The 19,127-nt window shown below is 35.7% G+C and overlaps 1 protein-coding gene across 1 annotated transcript; it reads right to left on the bottom strand.

Annotated features, from left to right (window-relative positions):
- Window positions 1-4,025: 4,025 nt before the first annotated feature.
- Window positions 4,026-7,230, bottom strand: LOC138713850 (mucin-2-like). The gene has a single exon (XM_069846304.1). It carries the CDS (start codon window positions 7,056-7,058, stop codon window positions 4,752-4,754), a length of 2,307 nt encoding a protein of 768 aa, XP_069702405.1. The 5' UTR covers window positions 7,059-7,230; the 3' UTR covers window positions 4,026-4,751.
- Window positions 7,231-19,127: the final 11,897 nt, after the last annotated feature.

Genomic DNA, 19,127 nt, shown 5'->3' with positions numbered 1-19,127 from the left:
ATTGTTACACAAATTAATCCAGCAGATAGATCAGTATTGTCTGGAAGAAGCGCAAAAAATTACAATTCATAAGAAAAGACCAAAAGGTATTACTTATTGGTAAAATAAGAGGCCTACAAGATTTTGTAGTCTCTTGATCGCCTCAGCAAGATCTCTTAGTGGGAAAAAAGTGATTCTGCCCTCTACATTTCAGGGTAGTTCACAAAACATGCAGCAGCTATACCAAGATGCTAAGTCTTTTGTTCAAAGCATGACAAACCTTACATTTTCTTAACTTTCACATACAATCCGCAATGACCCGAAATAGCTACTGCATGACAAACCTTATATTTTCTTAACTTTCACATACAATCCGCAATGACCCGAAATAGCTACTGCTACTCCCACATAAAAAAACCCACTGATCATCCTAACATTGTTACTAGCGATTTCGCATTGAAACTCAAGAACTGAAGACGGATAGGTTCAAGGAAAAGTATTTGGCAAAAAAAAAAAAAAAAAACATTCAGAGGGAGTATGTTTCACTATTATGGAAGCAAATAACTATCAAAATGTCTGGTATTCTTCATTGAAAATAAATCTGAACAATTTTTATTTGAACTTTTTATGGACTTAGTTTGCAGCAATTGCTGCACAAGCCACTAGTCTTATTATAAAAGCTTCGTGAAAGTAAATATTATCACCTTATAAAAACATATTTTTCACACAATTTCAAATACAATGAACGCATCTATAAACTTGTGGTTTCTGAACAAGTTCTAAGTCTATTCATACCCAGAATTGTCACTTGCATGTTCTCTCTGTCAGAAATCTTGAATGGTGAAGCCACTTCTTCTCATTTTAATCGTTCTTTTTTTTCAGAGCAGGAGTTTTATATGATTCACAGAGAATTTACCCATACACACAGTAAATAATATGTTAACATTTTATTACAGTTAGTCTTTGCATAACAAATAACATATTATCATACAGAAATATCTAGACGAAATAAATTAAAATGTTCGTGCCAATACAATTACGTCAACGGCTATACATTTTCTTCCTTTTCATCAACAGTAACAGGTACAATGTTTGCGTTATTTTGTTTCACGTTACTTACATAAGATATATAAAAAGTCACATATTTGTGGTTTTGATGGGCTGCAGCAAGATGGCTGTTTTTATTGTTTCCATTGTCTATAAAACATCGGTGAAGTGTAACTGTATATTGGTGATTTGTATAGTTACTGTCCCCTGGTGTAGTGGAAGAGAAGGCCTTACGATCTTAACTTCATCAGGTAAAATAAAGAATTTATTATTACTATATTATTATTATTATTATTATTATTATTATTATTACTATATTGCAACGCTATCCCTGACTAAGGACAATTGGTTCTTTCAGGCCCAATTGTATAAAACTCCCTGACTAAAGATCAACTTTGATCGAAGATCGAAAAGTAAACCGAGTTAAGACACTTCTTCTATTGTATAAAACTTTTCTGCGATCAAATTACCTTGGTTCAAATGCAATCTAAGTTCATGTGAAAAGGATTTGGCAACATCGCATAAACAGGTGAAATACGTGATGCGCGGACCATGTTATACAGGTTTGTTCAGTGTTGCCAATCTAGCGATTTTAACTCTTTTTCAACAACAATTTCTTTTAACTTTTATATTGCTTAAATAGGGATTTAGTGACCTTTTTAGCACCCCATAGTGACAAAATTTAATCTTTCTTTGTTGATAATGAGAAATCTAGCGACTTTACAACTACTTTTTCGCGACTTTCCGTATTACACTCTGTTGGAGACACTGGTTTTTTGTGCAATGTAAATAATGGCGGACAATAAGAAGAAGGTTGACTCCAAGCTGTTATCATGTTATGGTGTTTGATACTGCTAAACATAATAAAGCTTTATAAAACGACAATTTTCGTTTAGTAATACAGTTAATTGAACATTTATGAATGTACCTATCATTTCCATTAGTAATTAATGGTTGTTATAAACATAATATAATTATAGGTTATGTTATTTGATACTGCTGAACACGGTAGAGCCTTATAAAATATAAGAATGTTTGTGTATTAAGGCAAGAAATTGAAAGAAATATATATAAATGTACCTAACATATCTATTAATATTAATAATAATGGATATTTTATTTGCACAATCTGTCACTTGTATATTTCAAACAGGAAAGAAATAACTGAGCTTGGATCATCTAACTTAATCGGAGAAATTTCTTCAGTCAAAGTTGACTTTAGTTTGAGACAAATTAATCTCAGATTAGACTTTATACAACACAAAATTCCAAGTTCAGCTGAAACAAGGATCAATTTAACCTCTGATCTAAGATTAAATCGTTTATACAATCGGGCCTCAGTGTATAGATCTCCAGTCATTTTCCGTTAAAAGGAAACAACGACTTCGATATTTCTAACATGTTACAGATTACAATTTCCAGATGATCAGATACTGCTGCTGAAGTCTATGAAGATATACATACTAGGTTCAAAAAGTTCCCGGAACTTGCTAGTATCATAGAAACAACGTGCCTTAAACACTATTCTACAGCATTCCCTTCAAAATAGTTGCCTTCCGCAACAACACACTTTTGCCAACGCGTGTAGAGTTCCTGGAAGCAGGCCTGGAAGCCATTTTGTGAAACCCGTCTTGGTGCTCTCGTCGCGTTTGCGATAACCTCTTCAGCACTGAATCTCCGTCCTTTCAGATGACTTTTCAGACGGGGGAAACAGAAAGTAATCAGGTGGTGAGAGATCAGGAGAGTATGGTGGGTGATCCAAAGCAGTTATGTTGTGCCTGGCAAGAAAATTCTTTACAATAATTGCGCGATGAGCAGGTGCATTGTCATGCATAAGGAACCAGTTGTTTTCTACCCACTTTTCTGGACGTTTCCTTCTCACTGCGTCCCAGAGGCGACGGAGGATTTCTACGTACAATTCTTTCGTTACAGTACGACCTTCTGGAATGAACTCGTGGTGGATGAGACCCTGAGAGTCGAAGAAAACTTCCAACATAACTTTGCCTTTGGAAGTGTCCCTCGGAAATTTTTGCTCCCTGGGAGATGTTTTCGATTTCCACTCAGATGACTGTCGTTTAGGGACTGGGTCGTACAAGTAGCACCAAGTTTCATCACCAGCAATAATTTTGTTTAAGAAATCACCATCTTCATCAGCCATACTGATCATGTCCCCAGCAAGAGTCATTCTTGCTTCTTTCTGTTCTGCCGACAACATTTTCGGAACTAACTTCTGAGACACGTAATGCATGTTGAGATGCTTGTGAAGAACATTGTGTACACTTCCGACTGATATTCCGACCTCTGCTGCTATCTCTTTTATGGTTTTACGTCGGTCGTCCCTCACAACATTACGCACACGCTGAGCGATTGCTTCATTTGTTGCAGTTGTTGGTCGGCCGCTGCGTTCCATCGCGGCCACCAGAAAAGCGTTTATGCCAGGCATACACTTGAGTTTTTTTCATTGCTGCTTCGCCATATGCTTCTTCCAACAATCTTAATGTCTCTGCAGGAGTTTTGTGTAACAAACACAGAACTTGATGTTTGTACGTTGCTCTGTGGACATAATTACAAAATGCGACGAACAAACAAAACACTATGATAAACAATTGCCTACAACTCAAAACCAACAATCGCCATTATCAACAAACTTTAAGGAAATGACATCATGAATGTTACCAACAAAACAAATGTATAATATCCCTTGTTATATATTAATACGAAAAATTGTAGTAAAATTCCGAGAACTTTTTGAACCCAGTAGTAGAATATACATAAACAAATTTGAGAGTAATGTGAAAAATGGAGATTGCAATTGAAAGTTAATAAAAGTGAATCTAGTAAATGGATATTGTGTTTAAAAACTACTATATTAGAAGATGCCGAAGGGTACATTGACATTTCTAATAACATTAAACATTTTGGAGTTGAAATTACAAAAGTAGTAAGAAATGATCCTGAAATAATTAAGAAAATATTTTTTTAAGAATCGATATGTAATAGTGTTGCTTAATCGGAATTTTGTGGCACGTATAAACAAATATTTAAAGAAAGTAAAATTCATATTTTATATCAATACTGAGAAATTTAATAACGTATTATGCAGAAACATTAAAAATGAATGCAACATTAAGATCAAAATTGTAATCAACTGATAGATTTTATGGAGGTAAAAACGATGCCCTAAACTAGACAGAATAAATTAGAAACGATACGATAAGAGAAAAGACGGAAATTATATTATATAGCTTGCGGAAACTGAACAATTATAATGGTTGAAACATTGAAAAGAATGAATGCAAACCGATTGCCAAAGAGGAGTTTATTGTCTCAACTGGAAAAGGATAATCATAGCTTATGATGGAAACCAGAGAATTACAGGATGGTGTCTGAGAAGATAGAAATGGACGGAGAAACAAAATTTCAATTGTGTAAAAACAGGACACAGGAAGATGTAACTTACATACACTTAAAACCTGTATGCTAAATTATGCAATGTAAATGATTATTCAGACCAATGATTATAATCCAGCAGCTGCTATGATAAGATAGCAACGGAGTGTGTGCAGTCATTTGTTTCCATAAAAGAAAAACTAGGTTTGAACACTCGATAGACTATAAATTAATTAGAGATGTGGAAGAAGAAAAAATGCATGCTTTTTCGATTCTGCTGCTTCGAATAAATAACGCACATTATACAAAAAAAATTTACACTCAACATCACAATCTCAGTCTTTCTTCAGAGTATGCGTATATAATAAATCTATTAAACTTGCAATTAGACTACGATGTTTCCTTATACTTGTGGTTCGTACAGTTGTTATGATTGGTTCAGTTGGAGTTGTGGTTGGTTCAGTTGGAGTTGTGGTTGGTTCAGTTGGAGTTGTGGTTGGTTCAGTTGGAGTTGTGGTTGGTTCAGTTGGAGTTGTAATTCGTACAGTTGTAGTTGTGATTGGTTCAGTTGGAGTTGTGATTGGTACGGTTGTAGTTGTGGTTGGTTTAGTTGTAGTTGTGATTGGTTCAGTTGTAGTTGTGGTTGGTTCAGTTGGAGTTGTGGTTGGTTCAGTTGGAGTTGTGGTTGGTTCAGTTGGAGTTGTAATTCGTACAGTTGTAGTTGTGATTGGTTCAGTTGGAGTTGTGATTGGTACGGTTGTAGTTGTGGTTGGTTCAGTTGGAGTTGTGGGTGGTTCAGTCGGAGTTGTGATTCGTACAGTTGTAGTTGTGGTTGGTACAGTTGGAGTTGTGGTTGATGCGGTTATTGTTGTGGTTGGCGCAGTTACAGTTGTGTTTGGTGCGGTTGTAGTTGTGTTTGGTTCAGTTGGAGTTGTGATTGGTACGGATGTAGTTGTGGTTGGTACGGTTATATTTGTGGTTGGTTCAGTTGGAGTTGTGATTGGTACGGATGTAGTTGTGGTTGGTTCATTTGGAGTTGTAGTTGGTTCAGTTGAAGTTGTGATTGGTACGGATGTAGTTGTGGTCGGTTCAGCTGGAGTTGTAGTTGTGGTTAGTTCTGTTGGAGTTGTGATTGGTACGTTTGTAGTTGTGGTTGGTTCAGTTGGAATTGTGGTTGGTGCAGTTATTGTTGTGGTTGGCGCAGTTACAGTTCTGTTTGGTGCGGTTGTAATTACGGTTGGTACAGTTGTATTTGCGGTTGGTTCAGTTGGAGTTATGATTGGCACAGTTGTAGTTGTTTTTGGTTCTGTTAGAGTTGTGATTAGTACGGATGTAGTTGTTGTTGGTTCAGTTAGAGTTGAGATTGGTACGAATGTACTTGTGGTTGGTTCAGTTGAAATTATGGCTGATGCGGTTATTGTTGTGGTTGGCGCAGTTACAGTTGTGTTTGGTGCGGTTATAATTATGGATGGTACGGTTGCATTTGTTGTTGGTTCAGTTGGAGTTGTGTTTGGTGCTGTTGTAGCTGTGGCTGATGCGGTTGAATTTGTGGTTGGTTCGGTTATACTTATGGTTGTAGTTGTGGTTTGTGCTCTTGTAGTTGTGGTTGGTGAAGTTGCAGTTGTGGTTGGTTCGGTAGTAGTTGTGATTGGTTCAGTTATAGTTGTGGTGGGTTCGGTTATAGTTATGGTTCGTGCGGTTGTAGTTGCAGTTGGTGCTGTTCTAGTTATGGTTGACGCTGCTGTAGCTGTGATTGATGTGATTGTAGTTGTGGTCGGTGCTCTTGTATTTAGAGTTGATACAATTGTAGTTATGGTTGGTGCTGTTGTAGTTATGGTTGGTGTGGTTGTAGTTGTGTTTGGTGCTGTTGTAGTTGTGGCTGGTGCCATTTTAGTTGTAGCTGGTATTGTCGCTGGTCTGGGAGTGTTAGTACTTATTATGTAAATGGTCTCTGTGCTATTTGTGTCCAACTTTTGAAAGTCTGAAGGTTTTCGATTAAATAAGGATCCAAATACTTCAATGATTTCTGGAATTAAAGGAATGGAAGAGTTTTTAATTAGTCCCAGAGCCGGTTGGATAACTAATGGATTCAAATTGTGACCTATTGATAATATATTATTCTGCAGTAATTGTACTATCGGTTTTAAACCAGGCACTATATTATCCAAGGCAGCTGCCACGCCCTGGTCAACATATTGTAGAACCTGGCGCACCAAACTCGTAAAATCACTTTTCGACAACATCTCAATAACTTGGGACGCTACGGAAGGCCCACAGCTGGCGGTGAAGGAGCATTTGCTATGGGTGATGTTTGATAGACAACCGTTCAATACATTGCAGATGTCATCTCCAACTATGTCGCATGTTAATTTTGTTAACCCTCTTGAGTTATGAAACACAGATGCTGTACAACCCAATATACAAGACGAGATGTTTAGGTCCTTCTGGTCTTGCAGAGATGCCCATAAAGCATTTTTCACGCCTTTATCTTTTGGGTCAGAGATTCTACAAACTAGCAGAAAGAATGACCTGAAGAACCAGACGGTGATTTGGACAATAAATTCCATGGCGCCGATTGCTGCCATCTGCGAGTGGACTGTCGATACAGCCACGAAAAGAAAAATGGTGAGAATCAGCTTCATCTCTCTCAGTCAGCGCCTGAAGACGACAAGTTCCGTTTTTTTCTTAAAGAGGTAACGGACAATATCCTTGGCTTTTATTCCTATTGCCTATCCTGAAAATAAGAAGAAACGATGTTCAATGGTAGGCCTACGTATTATACATCAAATGAAATAAACCACGCTCATGATACGTGTGCAAATCAATATTTTTCTGAGCGATTGAAAGACATGCAAAAATATTTTATATGTGTTTTAGCGCCTTTTTTGAGGAATAAGCATATTTCTTTGACATGGTTCGAAGAGACCTTTTATTTTCCATTTTACAAGAAAAAAATATACCAAATCTGCTATTACAGAACATAATAGAAATCTACACTGAAAATAAAAAAATGTCAAAATAAATAATCGTATATCCGAAAGAAAATATGTTAATAATGGAGTTAGACAAGGTTGCCCGTTATCTCCAACATATTTACATGAATGAAATCATTTTAAATGGAACCAAATCTATACATCAGGAATCATAATAACCAGTACCTTAACATTAAATACCCTGCTCATTGCAGACGATCAAGTTATAATTTCCAATTCAGAGGATAACTTACAAAGAGGACTATATACATTAAATAAAATAATATCAGATTTTGAGATGGAGATTTCAGCACAAAAATCAAAAGTAATGGCATTTTTGGGACAATAAGAAGTAAGATAATACACAATAATCAATGCCTAGAACAAGTACAAAATTCCAATTATCTCGGTTGTGAAATATCTTATCAAAATGAAAAAATGTGAACAAGAAAATCACCAAATTTACACAAATTTTAGGAATAATAAATAATACATTAAAACCTGAATTAGTACAAAAATCCACAAGAATAAAAATATATAATACTCTAGCATTACCCTCCCTTTTATGCGGAAGTGTGATTTGGATATTAAGGAAAAGAGATATGAGCAGAATCAAAGCAACGGAAATGAAATTTTTCAGGCGGACAGCAGGATATACTCTTTTAGACCGAAAAAGGAATGAAGAAATATTGGAACAATTAGAAATAGAGTCAGTAGAAGAAAAAATAAACAGATACAAATTAAATTGGCTACACCATGTAAAACAAATGGACAATTCAAGAATCCTCAAAATGATGATGCAATATCAACCCAGAGGACATCGATGGTTAGGAAGACTCTTTAGAAGACTGCTAGATAGGACCGAAACAGGTCTACACAGGCCTAATTCGTGACGGATGATGATGCATATTTTTTTCATATTATCAGGCGTCCCTGCATATAATAAACTACTGCGCATATGTTGTAGTGGATTTACAGGATTTTATTTAATATAAGATACTCCCAAATTTGCATATATTTTTTTAAATATAGATTCAGGATTGTTTGGTTGCCAGCACACGATATTTTCCATTGGTTGTAGCCTACTCAATGGCCGGAAATTCTTGCACATGAAAGGTAACTCTGGAACAACAAACATTCACGTCCTCATTTTGTTCCATTCAACTACTGGACAATAAGAAGCATTTCCAAACACCCAGACCTACCTTACTCTAACAACCCCTACCCACATTTTCTCTATTTCACTTACTTGTAGTTATGTGTGTTCTTGTAGAGAGTAGTTGGATGTAATCATAGGTGGGGGGGGGACCTACAAAGGAGGACTTGTTTCGGGTACAAAGCACGTACGGTCAGAAGACCCGTGCATTGGATTTGAGACAAAATTATGATAATATAAAATTTGTATGTATAATATTATCTATCTGTCTGTCTATCTATCTATCTATCTATCTATCTATCTATCTATCTATCTATCTGTCTGTCTGTCTGTCTGTCTGCCTGCCTGCCTGCCTGCCTGCCTGCCTGCCTGCCTGCCTGCCTGCCTGCCTGCCTGCCTGCCTGCCTGCCTGCCTGCCTGCCTGCCTATCTATCTATCTATCTATCTATCTATCTATCTATCTATCTATCTATCTATCTATCTATCTATCTATCTATCTATCTATCTATCTATCTATCTATCTATCTATCTATCTATCTATCTATCTACTTGCAGTTGGGACGCCAACAGTTCGAATGTCAAGTGCGTGATTTTATGCGGTCAGTGTGAGAGCGTTCGTTCGTGATGCCGCTTGCAAAATTTTTGCAAGTGTAGAACCCCTAACAGGACATGTTTTCCAGGTGAGACTGTCAAGATAAAACTATACAAGGTGCTATCAAAAAGAACATGGTTGCAGCATTGTGCTCAAAGTAAAGAAGATCTTGTGCGAAGAAAGTATGGCCTGTTTGTACCTGGATTTTCCAAACTCACAATTTGCACACTAATATAGTCCAGCAACCTCGAGTGATGTTGATTGATCATTTGCAGTATTCAAGATTTCCCTTAATAATAGTAATAATAATAATAATAATAATAATAATAATAATAATAATTCTTTATTTATACTGGCAGAGTTAAGGTCATAGGGCCTTCTCTTACTCTCTACCAGGTCACAAAGTATACAAGCAGTTAAAATTTAACAAAAAGTTACAGAACAGAATACTACAGAATTTTGTAGACAACAAAATAATATGCCGACAGAGAACCTTGTAAAGTTGTTAATTTTATTGTTTTGCAACTAGAAAAAGTGAGGTAAATAAAATGTTAAATTGTTACTTGATATCACCAGACTATTTTACTTGCGGTAATTCATCTGAGCTCTTCATATTAAGTCACTTCAAACGATACTTCACACAGTAATGCTACGTGTTGCTTAGCCATTCGCCGTGCCGATACAGATTACAGAGTTTAGGGCTACACTCATCGAAGACTTGCGTTTCCCATGGTTTCCACCGGCATGTTTTGTTGTTACCGAACTCAACTCCTTATTATCATTAAGGTAATACATACTTCATTTATTTTCCTTTATCTATTTAGTTGGCCATTTAACGACGCTGTATCAACTACTAGGTTATTTAGCGTCGATGGGATTGGTGATAGCGAGATAACCTTACGGTTGGGGAAAACCTCGGAAAAACCCAACCAGGTAATCAGCCCAAGCGGGGATCGAACCCGCGCCCGAGCGCAACTTAAAACCTGCAGGCAAGCGCCTTAACCGACTTAGCCACGCCGGTGGCTAAGTCGCTTTGTTACAGAAGACAACATTAAAAGAGAAAACACAAAATTTGTTGCTATTTCTGTGGACATTTCCGCAGAAGCGGCACCTTTAATTGAATGTGCGCATGCAAGAAGGTGACTTCTCCGATCTAGCTCCTTCGAACTGATTCCATAAGCGAAAATTTATACCTTGAAAATATTAATCTAAACTTAAGAGTTTTGTAATAAAAGTATCACCACGGAAACGAATTTTGAATTTTTAAGTAAAGACTTCAAAATATCCATATACACTCAAACACTTCGAAATACAAAAATGTTACCACGGAAACGAAACGCTAAATAGTAATATGCGTTACAAGAGCGGTATGTTGAAGTTTTCATGTTCGAGGAAAAGTTTGAAAAAGCGAAACGTAATTGAGCTTTTTTAATTTCCGAGAATTGAAACAAAACATACCGCTCGTGTATCGTACATTATTTTGTGCCAAGATCGTTTATTACATACCTGAAAGAGGAACTTCTAATTAGTTGCAATGAAATCTCCATCTTGGTTTCTGTTCAATGACGGCAAATTTGCAAAACAAAAATATCTATCTTCAACATTGTTGCTTTAAAATGTTTTCTGTGTTTACTATACTCCAGCAGGCCGTGATACACGTCTGTCTTTCCCCCCCCCCCGTCTATGGAATCTTGTTGATTTTTTCACGGCTTCCTTAATGTTACTTGCATCACGAATGCAGTAACTTTAGTTGAGTTGTAGAGTTTACTTAATTTTTGCAAATATTTAAAAACAATAATTAACAGTGCAATTTAGGTGAAATTGCAGTGGTAAGTTTCCAATTTATAATTATTACTATATTGAACGTCTCTAATTATCTGTCCTTATACTGCTTGTTGGAGGCTTGAAAGTAATGTAATTTTCCCTAAGATAGGTTACTAGCCTTATCGTTAGGTAGTCCAGTAGTGGGGCTGCCACTTTTAGCCTCTGGACAGGCTTGTGACGCAGCATTTCCTCTGCAATTGATGAAACAGTTATACCGCTGTGACTCGGTCGCCATTTCCTCGTTGGTAGAAACAGGGTGGACCACGGGAAAGTGAGGATCAAGAATCCCAAAAATTATGATGCAATATAAACCTAGAGGACATCGTCGACCAGGAAGACCTTTAAGAAGACTGCTAGATGGGGCCGAAACAGGTCTAGAGAGGCCTAATTCGTGAAGGATGATGATGATGATGAACGTCTCTAAAAATAATATGTTAAAAGCCTAAATCAGTAAAAACAATATGTCACTTAAGCTGTAAGAAGAGGGAAATTGTTATGTGTGTTAGGTTGGGAATACTGAATGTGGAATTTTAGACTTTCCGCGGATTGGTTTTTGTGCGGAAACCAAGCAAATACGCACGATCTCGCACAAAATGCTTTTACTATGAAATGAACTAAACTTTATTATAATGGGTGAATTTTCCGTGAGAGAGGATGAGAATGAAAATCGTTGGGTATAATCACTAGGGCTAGGATTTTGATGAAATTGTATCTTTTCTCTAGTAAGCAAGTAATATTGCTGCTTTAGTATTTATATGTTATGTGATAAACTGAGTGTTTAAGACATATTTGTTAGGGCATTTTTTTTTTAAATTTTTTTGCCTGTTTCAACTCATAAGAGCATCTTTTCTTTTATTCGGTCATTTTTATGCATTTTCATTTAATTTTGGCCATAAATCCCTATTATTAATATAAAATAATGTTTAGTTCCTTTGATATTTTGTTTACCTACATATTTTGTCAATTAATACCCATTATTTTGTATAATATTTTAATCGTTTTTCTACACAAATATTGCCATTTTAACGTAGTACACCCCATGTAATGGATCAGTCCAACTACCCCTTCAATATAGACTCCTCTATACTGTACCTGCTAATTCCGGATAAGAGTGACCTTGTGGTAGACTACATGGAAACTAAAAGTAAAGTAAATCCATGGCACTACAGCCCATGAAGGGCCAAGACCGACCAGCCGACTCCTGACCTCATGTCCACATGCCGAAGCAAAGATAAAAAATCATACATGGAAACTACATAAGGTAAAATAATTAATTAAAGAGTACTACTTAGAAAAAATTATGTAACATTTAATTTAATTACTAGTGTAAATATTAAATAGTACAAAACCTCTTTTCCTACTAAGCCAATTATATAAGATCAATTTTTAGGGCATTTTGAAAGATTTTTAGGTCATAAATGCATTGTTTTTAGGACATTCTTTCATGATTTATAGGTCATCAAAATTCTAGCCCTAATAATCACTTTAGGCGAATTTTCGTTTTGGCCAAATTCCGTTGTGCGAACTAGCCTGGTTCGAGACCATAGCTCCTGTGATGCACGTTGCTAGTACCTTGGTCCAAGCCTATATAATAAAATAATTGAGAAGTAGCAAGTTCACGAAATTTCTGTTAGTAAATTAAAAAAAAATGTCATAAGGAATATTATTGTTAAAGAACATGTGATTGTTTAATGAGTATTTACGCACTTATTTCTATTAGTTAAACTGCATTGCAATAATTAAAGCTGCATTATTTCTAGTGAATTTAACCTTACCTTTCAAACCAGTTTTGTCTCTTCCAGTTATGTCTATAATTACTGTTAAGTGTGTATGCATAGCTCCCTGGGCATGGGTTTTATTTGTTAGGGACGAGCTGGAACATGATTTATGCTTATCGTATTTATATATGTTTTACTAGCAATAAATTATCTATTACCTAATTATATTCGGAGAAGATGACACTGACGAGACGTAACTAGTCCAATTATATTTTACGAATGTCATCAATTACACTGACAACGCAGAATGAATTATAAATCTGAATTCCACGCGATGTTAGGAAATCACTGAAGATTCACTTTAAAAAATGATGATGATGATGATGTTGATGATGATGATGATGATGATGATTGCACTACATTTTATGCGTTATAAAATTGAATGTCACATATCACTAATGATATTTAGAAAACTTACCGCAGTAAAATAAACTGGACATTCAACAATCATAAGAAATTCTTTCCAAACATAAGTGGAGAAAGATCATCCTGGTATGGTATCATACTTTTAAAGAAAGTGTCAAATTTCATCATCATCCTTGCATGTATTGGGCCTAGTGGCCCGTTACGGTCCCTTGCCAACCTTGAACGGTCTGCCCAAGGATCTCTTGCCCACAGAATGGAAATTTAAAATTTGGCGTGGAATTCTATAACGAGGCATTCTGATGACATGTGATCTCCAGTTTTGTCTGTACTTCTGTAGGTAATCGGTTCAATCTGCAGTTCTTTCATAATGTCAAATTTTCTAATGTGATACATTCTCGTGTATCCCGCTGTACGACGCATAAATCTCATTTCTGCCGCCGTTAATCTTTGTGAATCAATATTACGAATCGTCCAAGCTTCACTACCAAAGCAGAGTATAGGTCTGGCCAATGTTTTATAAATTCTGATGCGCGTGTGTTTTTGTACTAAGGTTAGTTTGAATATCTGATTAATTATCCCCATTGCTCTGTTGAATTTAATAATTTTCTCATTCAAATCTTTTTCTTCTTCATATGAAATTTGGTAACCGAGATAACTAAAATTTTTAACTTGTTCGATAATATTATTGATGCAAATTTTGCTACGGACTGGTTCCTTTCCTAAAAAAGCCATCACTTTAGATTTGTCAGTTGAAATTTCCATAATGAAACTTTCTGCCATTTGATTAAAGTTGTAAACCAAACGTTGTAAATTATCTTCTGAAGTTGTCATAAACACAATATCATCAGCAAATAATAAGGTATCTATTTGGGACAAACGACTTATCGGTATACTTCCATGTGGTTTCAATCTCCATTCCTTAATAATGTGATTCATGTATATTATAAATAATAGAGGAGATAAACTACAACCTTGTCTCACTCCTTGATTTATTCGTCTCCATTCTGAATATTTGTTTTCAATTCTAACCTGTATATGATTATTATTATAAATATTGTAAATAGCTGTTATTAATTGATTTGGAATACCATCATGTGCTAAAATATTCAATAATCTGTTTCTATCTACTCTGTCGAAGGCTTTCTTTATATCAATAAATGTCAGATGGGTTTCAATATTAAATTCTCTATGTTTTTCAATCAAAATCTTCAGTGAAGATAAATGCCAACAAGACGAAGTTCAAGACGAAGAGCATGGTCATAGGAAGAAAAGTAAAGAAAATAAACTCGCGAATTCTAAATGAGGCAGAAGAGGAAGTGGACAGTCTTCAAATACTTAGGGTGTACTATAAGCAGTAACATGAGCTGCAGCCAGAAAGCGCAAAAGAAGGATACCAATGGCAAAGGAAGCTTTTAATAGAAAAAGGAGCATCTTCTGCGGACCTCAGGAGAAAGAACTAAGGAAAAGACTAGTGAAGTGCTTAGTGTGGCATTGTATGGGGCAGAAACATGGACATTACGACGAAATGAAGAGAAACGAATAGACGCATTTCAAATGTGGATATGGAGAAGTATGTAACGTGTGTAATGGACAGACAGAATAAATAAATAAATAAATAAATAAGCATATAAGTATGTAAATAAATGGATAAATGGGTAAATGGATGAATAAATAAATAAATAAATAAGCAAACAAACAAATTGGTTGGTAAGTGAATAGGTAGGTAGGTACAGTAGACAGATAGACAGACGGAAGGACGGACAGACGGATGGATGGATGAACAGACAGAGAAATTAATATATAAACACATAAATTAATAGACAAATAAATATACACATGAATAAAATAATTAATAGACATAAATAAATAGACATATAAATAAACTAATTAATAGACATATAAATAAGTAAAATGGAATGGAAATAGTGGACATCAGATGGAGCGATTCCGAAGCGGGTGAAGGAACTAAGATCTAAATCGAGGCTGATGAGAAGTAGAGTAAAGCAAGTGGGAGATAGTTCAGGGAGCAGTGATGAAGGAAGAGGGGAAAACAAAGTGAAAAAACAGCATGACTTAAGGAAATGGTGTGGAGGGGAAATAAATCGTGAGAAAAGAAAACTAAGACCTAAAAATTAGCAATGTGGAAAAGGGAGTAGTGAAAAGTGCAATTAATTAGAGATCTAGAGTGAGGGGGGGTTACAGTATTTTTGGTAGTTTTGGGTTAGGAGTAAAGTAGAGGAAGAATTGATGAAAGACAAGAAAAGACTAGTGGAAGAATTTTTTTTTCGTTGTTGGTAACTCTATAGCATCTACTAGATGCTTTATGGTTGTGCTAACAGATGGAGTTACTTGTCAACAATGTGACGCTGAAACGTGTGTTCAGGTTACTGAACAGCGACAGTCCTGATGTATTTTTATATTTGTGATGATTGCCTAATTAATATTAACCCGGCACACTCACATTCATACAAATTTCCAGACTCTAGACACCCAGGGAATTCTTCTTCTTCAAGAAAAATTCACCTGAGCGCCGAGCCCGGGACCTCCTCATCTGGAAACCAGCTTGCTGACCAACAGATCACGGAGGCAGTCCATGGAAGAATTGCAATAATAAATTAAAAATAAGTAATGTCCTAATTGACTTGTACGAGAGGCGTGTAAAACGGGGAGACGGCACTGTTCACCAATAATGTGAAGAGCCGCCTCACCGAAAGGTATATTGCTTAAAGACAAATATATACATTCATTCATATAAACTCTGTACAACTTTAATTATATAATTTGGAAATCCTTTATTTGTCATTATGGTCCACAGCTTGTTCCGTAATACTCTATCAAACGCCTTTTCTAAATCGATAAAAATTAAAACTGTTGGAAGATTGAATTCTCTTCTTTTTGTACCAATTGCTGTAATACAAATACACAGTCACTGCAAGAGCGTCCTATTCTGAATCCATTTTGTTCTTTTACAAGTAGGTTTCCGCTAATTTTTGGAATTCGCCGATTTACAATCTTTGTATATAATTTGTATGGCATATTGAGTAGACTTATTCCTCTGTAGTTTTTACAATCATAACAGTTTCCCTTCTTAAAAATCGGATATATCTTCCCTTTCAGCTACTCAATTGGAATGTTATATGTTCTGCAACAGACATTCAAAATATCAAGTAATCTTTGTTTTACGATGTTTGGAGACACTGAAGTCTATCCCAGAGAATCTGATAGGGACTCCTTCCCTTTGCTACCGGCAGAGGGGAGGATACTACGGTCTATTTCAAAAACATTACCCGTATGAATTCATTACTCTGTAGTGTGTATCTTATACTGTAAAAACAATCATACTAAAATATAAAAATAAGGATGTGAGAAGTACTTCATATGTTCCATGTACAAAAGTTGAATTAATCTAACCAAATAAAAACATATCCTATAGATTAAAAATCAGCATTTAAAAAAATTCCGTCAGAAAAAATTCAGAAGGGATATTTATATTTAATAACTAGGCCTACGTACCTTTTCAATCACAATATCAGTAGAGTCTGTTTTCCCGTCATTTCAGCCAGTTCTTCAAGAGTCACAGTAGGATATTGTTCCTTCAATGAATTAAACACATTTAAAATGCGTCTCTTTTCCCCACTTCCTACTACCGTGCTTGTTTTACAATCGAGTTTTCTGCCACTACAAATCTCACTCACTAGGCCTATATAGGTCTACTATACTGTTTAAATTGCAATGTTAACACTACAATTCGGTAATATATTTATATTACTCATAGATCTATATACAGCGTTCCGCAACCGGTGTGCCTCCACAAAGTGAAAGGTGTGCCGCGAACTTTTACCTATTATTGCAAGGAATTAATAATATTAATTAAAATTGAATTAAAATAAAATTCCTCTCTATGGTGACACAATTAGCCGCCCAGTTAGTGACATGTCCAGTGACATCCAAGACATTATGAAGGAGAAAATAACGAACAGTCAGAAGTTCTCACTCTAGATCGACTTTATTAGAGGTCACGCACAACTTCTTTTCTACATTCGGTACATTCATGGGGATATATTTGCATTTTTTTATACAGAGAAGTGCCCGAGCGAGCAACCAGTGAAGAAATATTTCGTACAGCTAATGAATATGTGGTCCGTAATGAATTAACATGGGAGGATTGCGTTAGTGTTTTACAGATGGAGCCGCTTCTATGAAAGGATTCGTGGCTAAAGTACGTGAAGTATTACCATAACATACGGAGCGACCATTGTCTCATTCACCGCGAAGCCATTGAAGCTGTCTTTGCCATCTCCTCTGAAAATTATGATGCACTAAGTAGTAAAAGTTAATATGTTATCATCATTCTCAACTACATACATGCGTGAACTCGACTTCTCGACGTTAACTGAAAATAAAACATGTAAGAAGGAGAGACTCAAATCCATCGTTGAAGAAATTAGGCTTGCACTGTCAACGATTGCACTACTTTAATATTGGTAAGAGAAATGTGTACATTCTACAGTGAATTAAAGTACATAAACTATTAATAAATGCAAGAGTCGATTTCTATTTGACAATAATAATAATAATAATAATAATAATAATAATAATAATAATAATAATAATAATATTAATAATAATAATAAATTTGATTATATTACATAATAATATTAAGAGCGAGACATATATTTTTGAGGGGATTAACATTTTGGTGTGACATGTTGAGTCTAGGCCTATCTAGGGTGTGCCGTGAGTAAAAAAAGGTTGCGGAACACTGGTATATACGGTACACTATTTACACACACATGCAATAAACTATACATACAATTTATTATTATATAACTTACGCAAACAGTTGGGACAAATTACTTGGCGAACACGTTCGACTGCAGAAGCACAATGTTTTCTTCAAGGATAGTTACCACAACTCTAGGGGAGCTACCGCATTCCTAAGTTTTCTCACGCCACCCATCATTAATTAAAATTAAGGCTATTATGTATTTATTTCATGTTGAATCTTTCATACACTACTTTTAACACTTGAATATAAATAATTGATTAAATGGCGATCTTACTCGTGTTCATTGTGTAAGGATGTGCGGCTTACAGCCGTTTCGGTGCTTCTTCACACCATCCTCAGAGCCTACTAGATCTCGGCGTCATCTCGAATTTCGCTGCCTGTTGTGTGGGTGCGTTCGATTGTTGGAAAGTGTTGAAATGTGGTGTCAAATAGTGTGTGTTCTGAGATTGATCTGTGTGTTGAGAATTTGATGAGGGTGTGTTTTAGTGTGTCTGTATATTTCATATTGTTCTAGTGTGTTGAGTTTTTGGTTCTTGGGTTGTATGTGTAGGATTTCCATGTCTGTATTTATGTTATTGTATGTGTGGTTAGCATTAGGTATGTGTTCGGCATATGTACATCACACTAACATACGAAAACAAAAACACACACAAAATCGCATCCTCATTCAGAAAACAGAAATACAACATAGCATACAGAACAGAAAACACACTACAAAGACATCTCAACACACAAACAACACAAACAAATAAATACGACCACACAGGCGTATACAAACTCACATGCAATAGTTGCGATAGTTGGACAGACAGACAGGCAGATCATTTCAAACTCGATACAAAGAACACATTAAAGCAATAACCAAAGGACACAATACATCTACATATACCGAACACATAACTAATGCTAACTACACATACAATAGTAGGCTCTGAGGATGGTGTGAAGAAGCACCGAAACAGCCGTAAGCCACACATGCTTACACAATTAACACTAGTAAGATCGCCATTTAATCAATTATTTATATTTATTTCACTTATGTGATTGGGAAAAGAACATATAAACACTTTTATCTAAATTATCTATATTCATATTATGATGATTGCAGTTCAAAATCTGTACTTTTTAAGAATAAATTAACTATGGCGAAGGAAGGGGATAGGATGTGGTAAGAGGAACAGCAATGCTCTCGTTGGAGACACGAAGAGGGGGTGGAAGTTGTTTTGTTTCCCTA

This window comes from Periplaneta americana, chromosome 14, assembly GCF_040183065.1.
Source record: "Periplaneta americana isolate PAMFEO1 chromosome 14, P.americana_PAMFEO1_priV1, whole genome shotgun sequence".
In the NCBI taxonomy this organism is placed as follows: domain Eukaryota; kingdom Metazoa; phylum Arthropoda; class Insecta; order Blattodea; family Blattidae; genus Periplaneta; species Periplaneta americana.
Note: the sequence above shows the minus strand (reverse complement) of the source record. Positions and strands in the feature narration are given on the sequence as shown.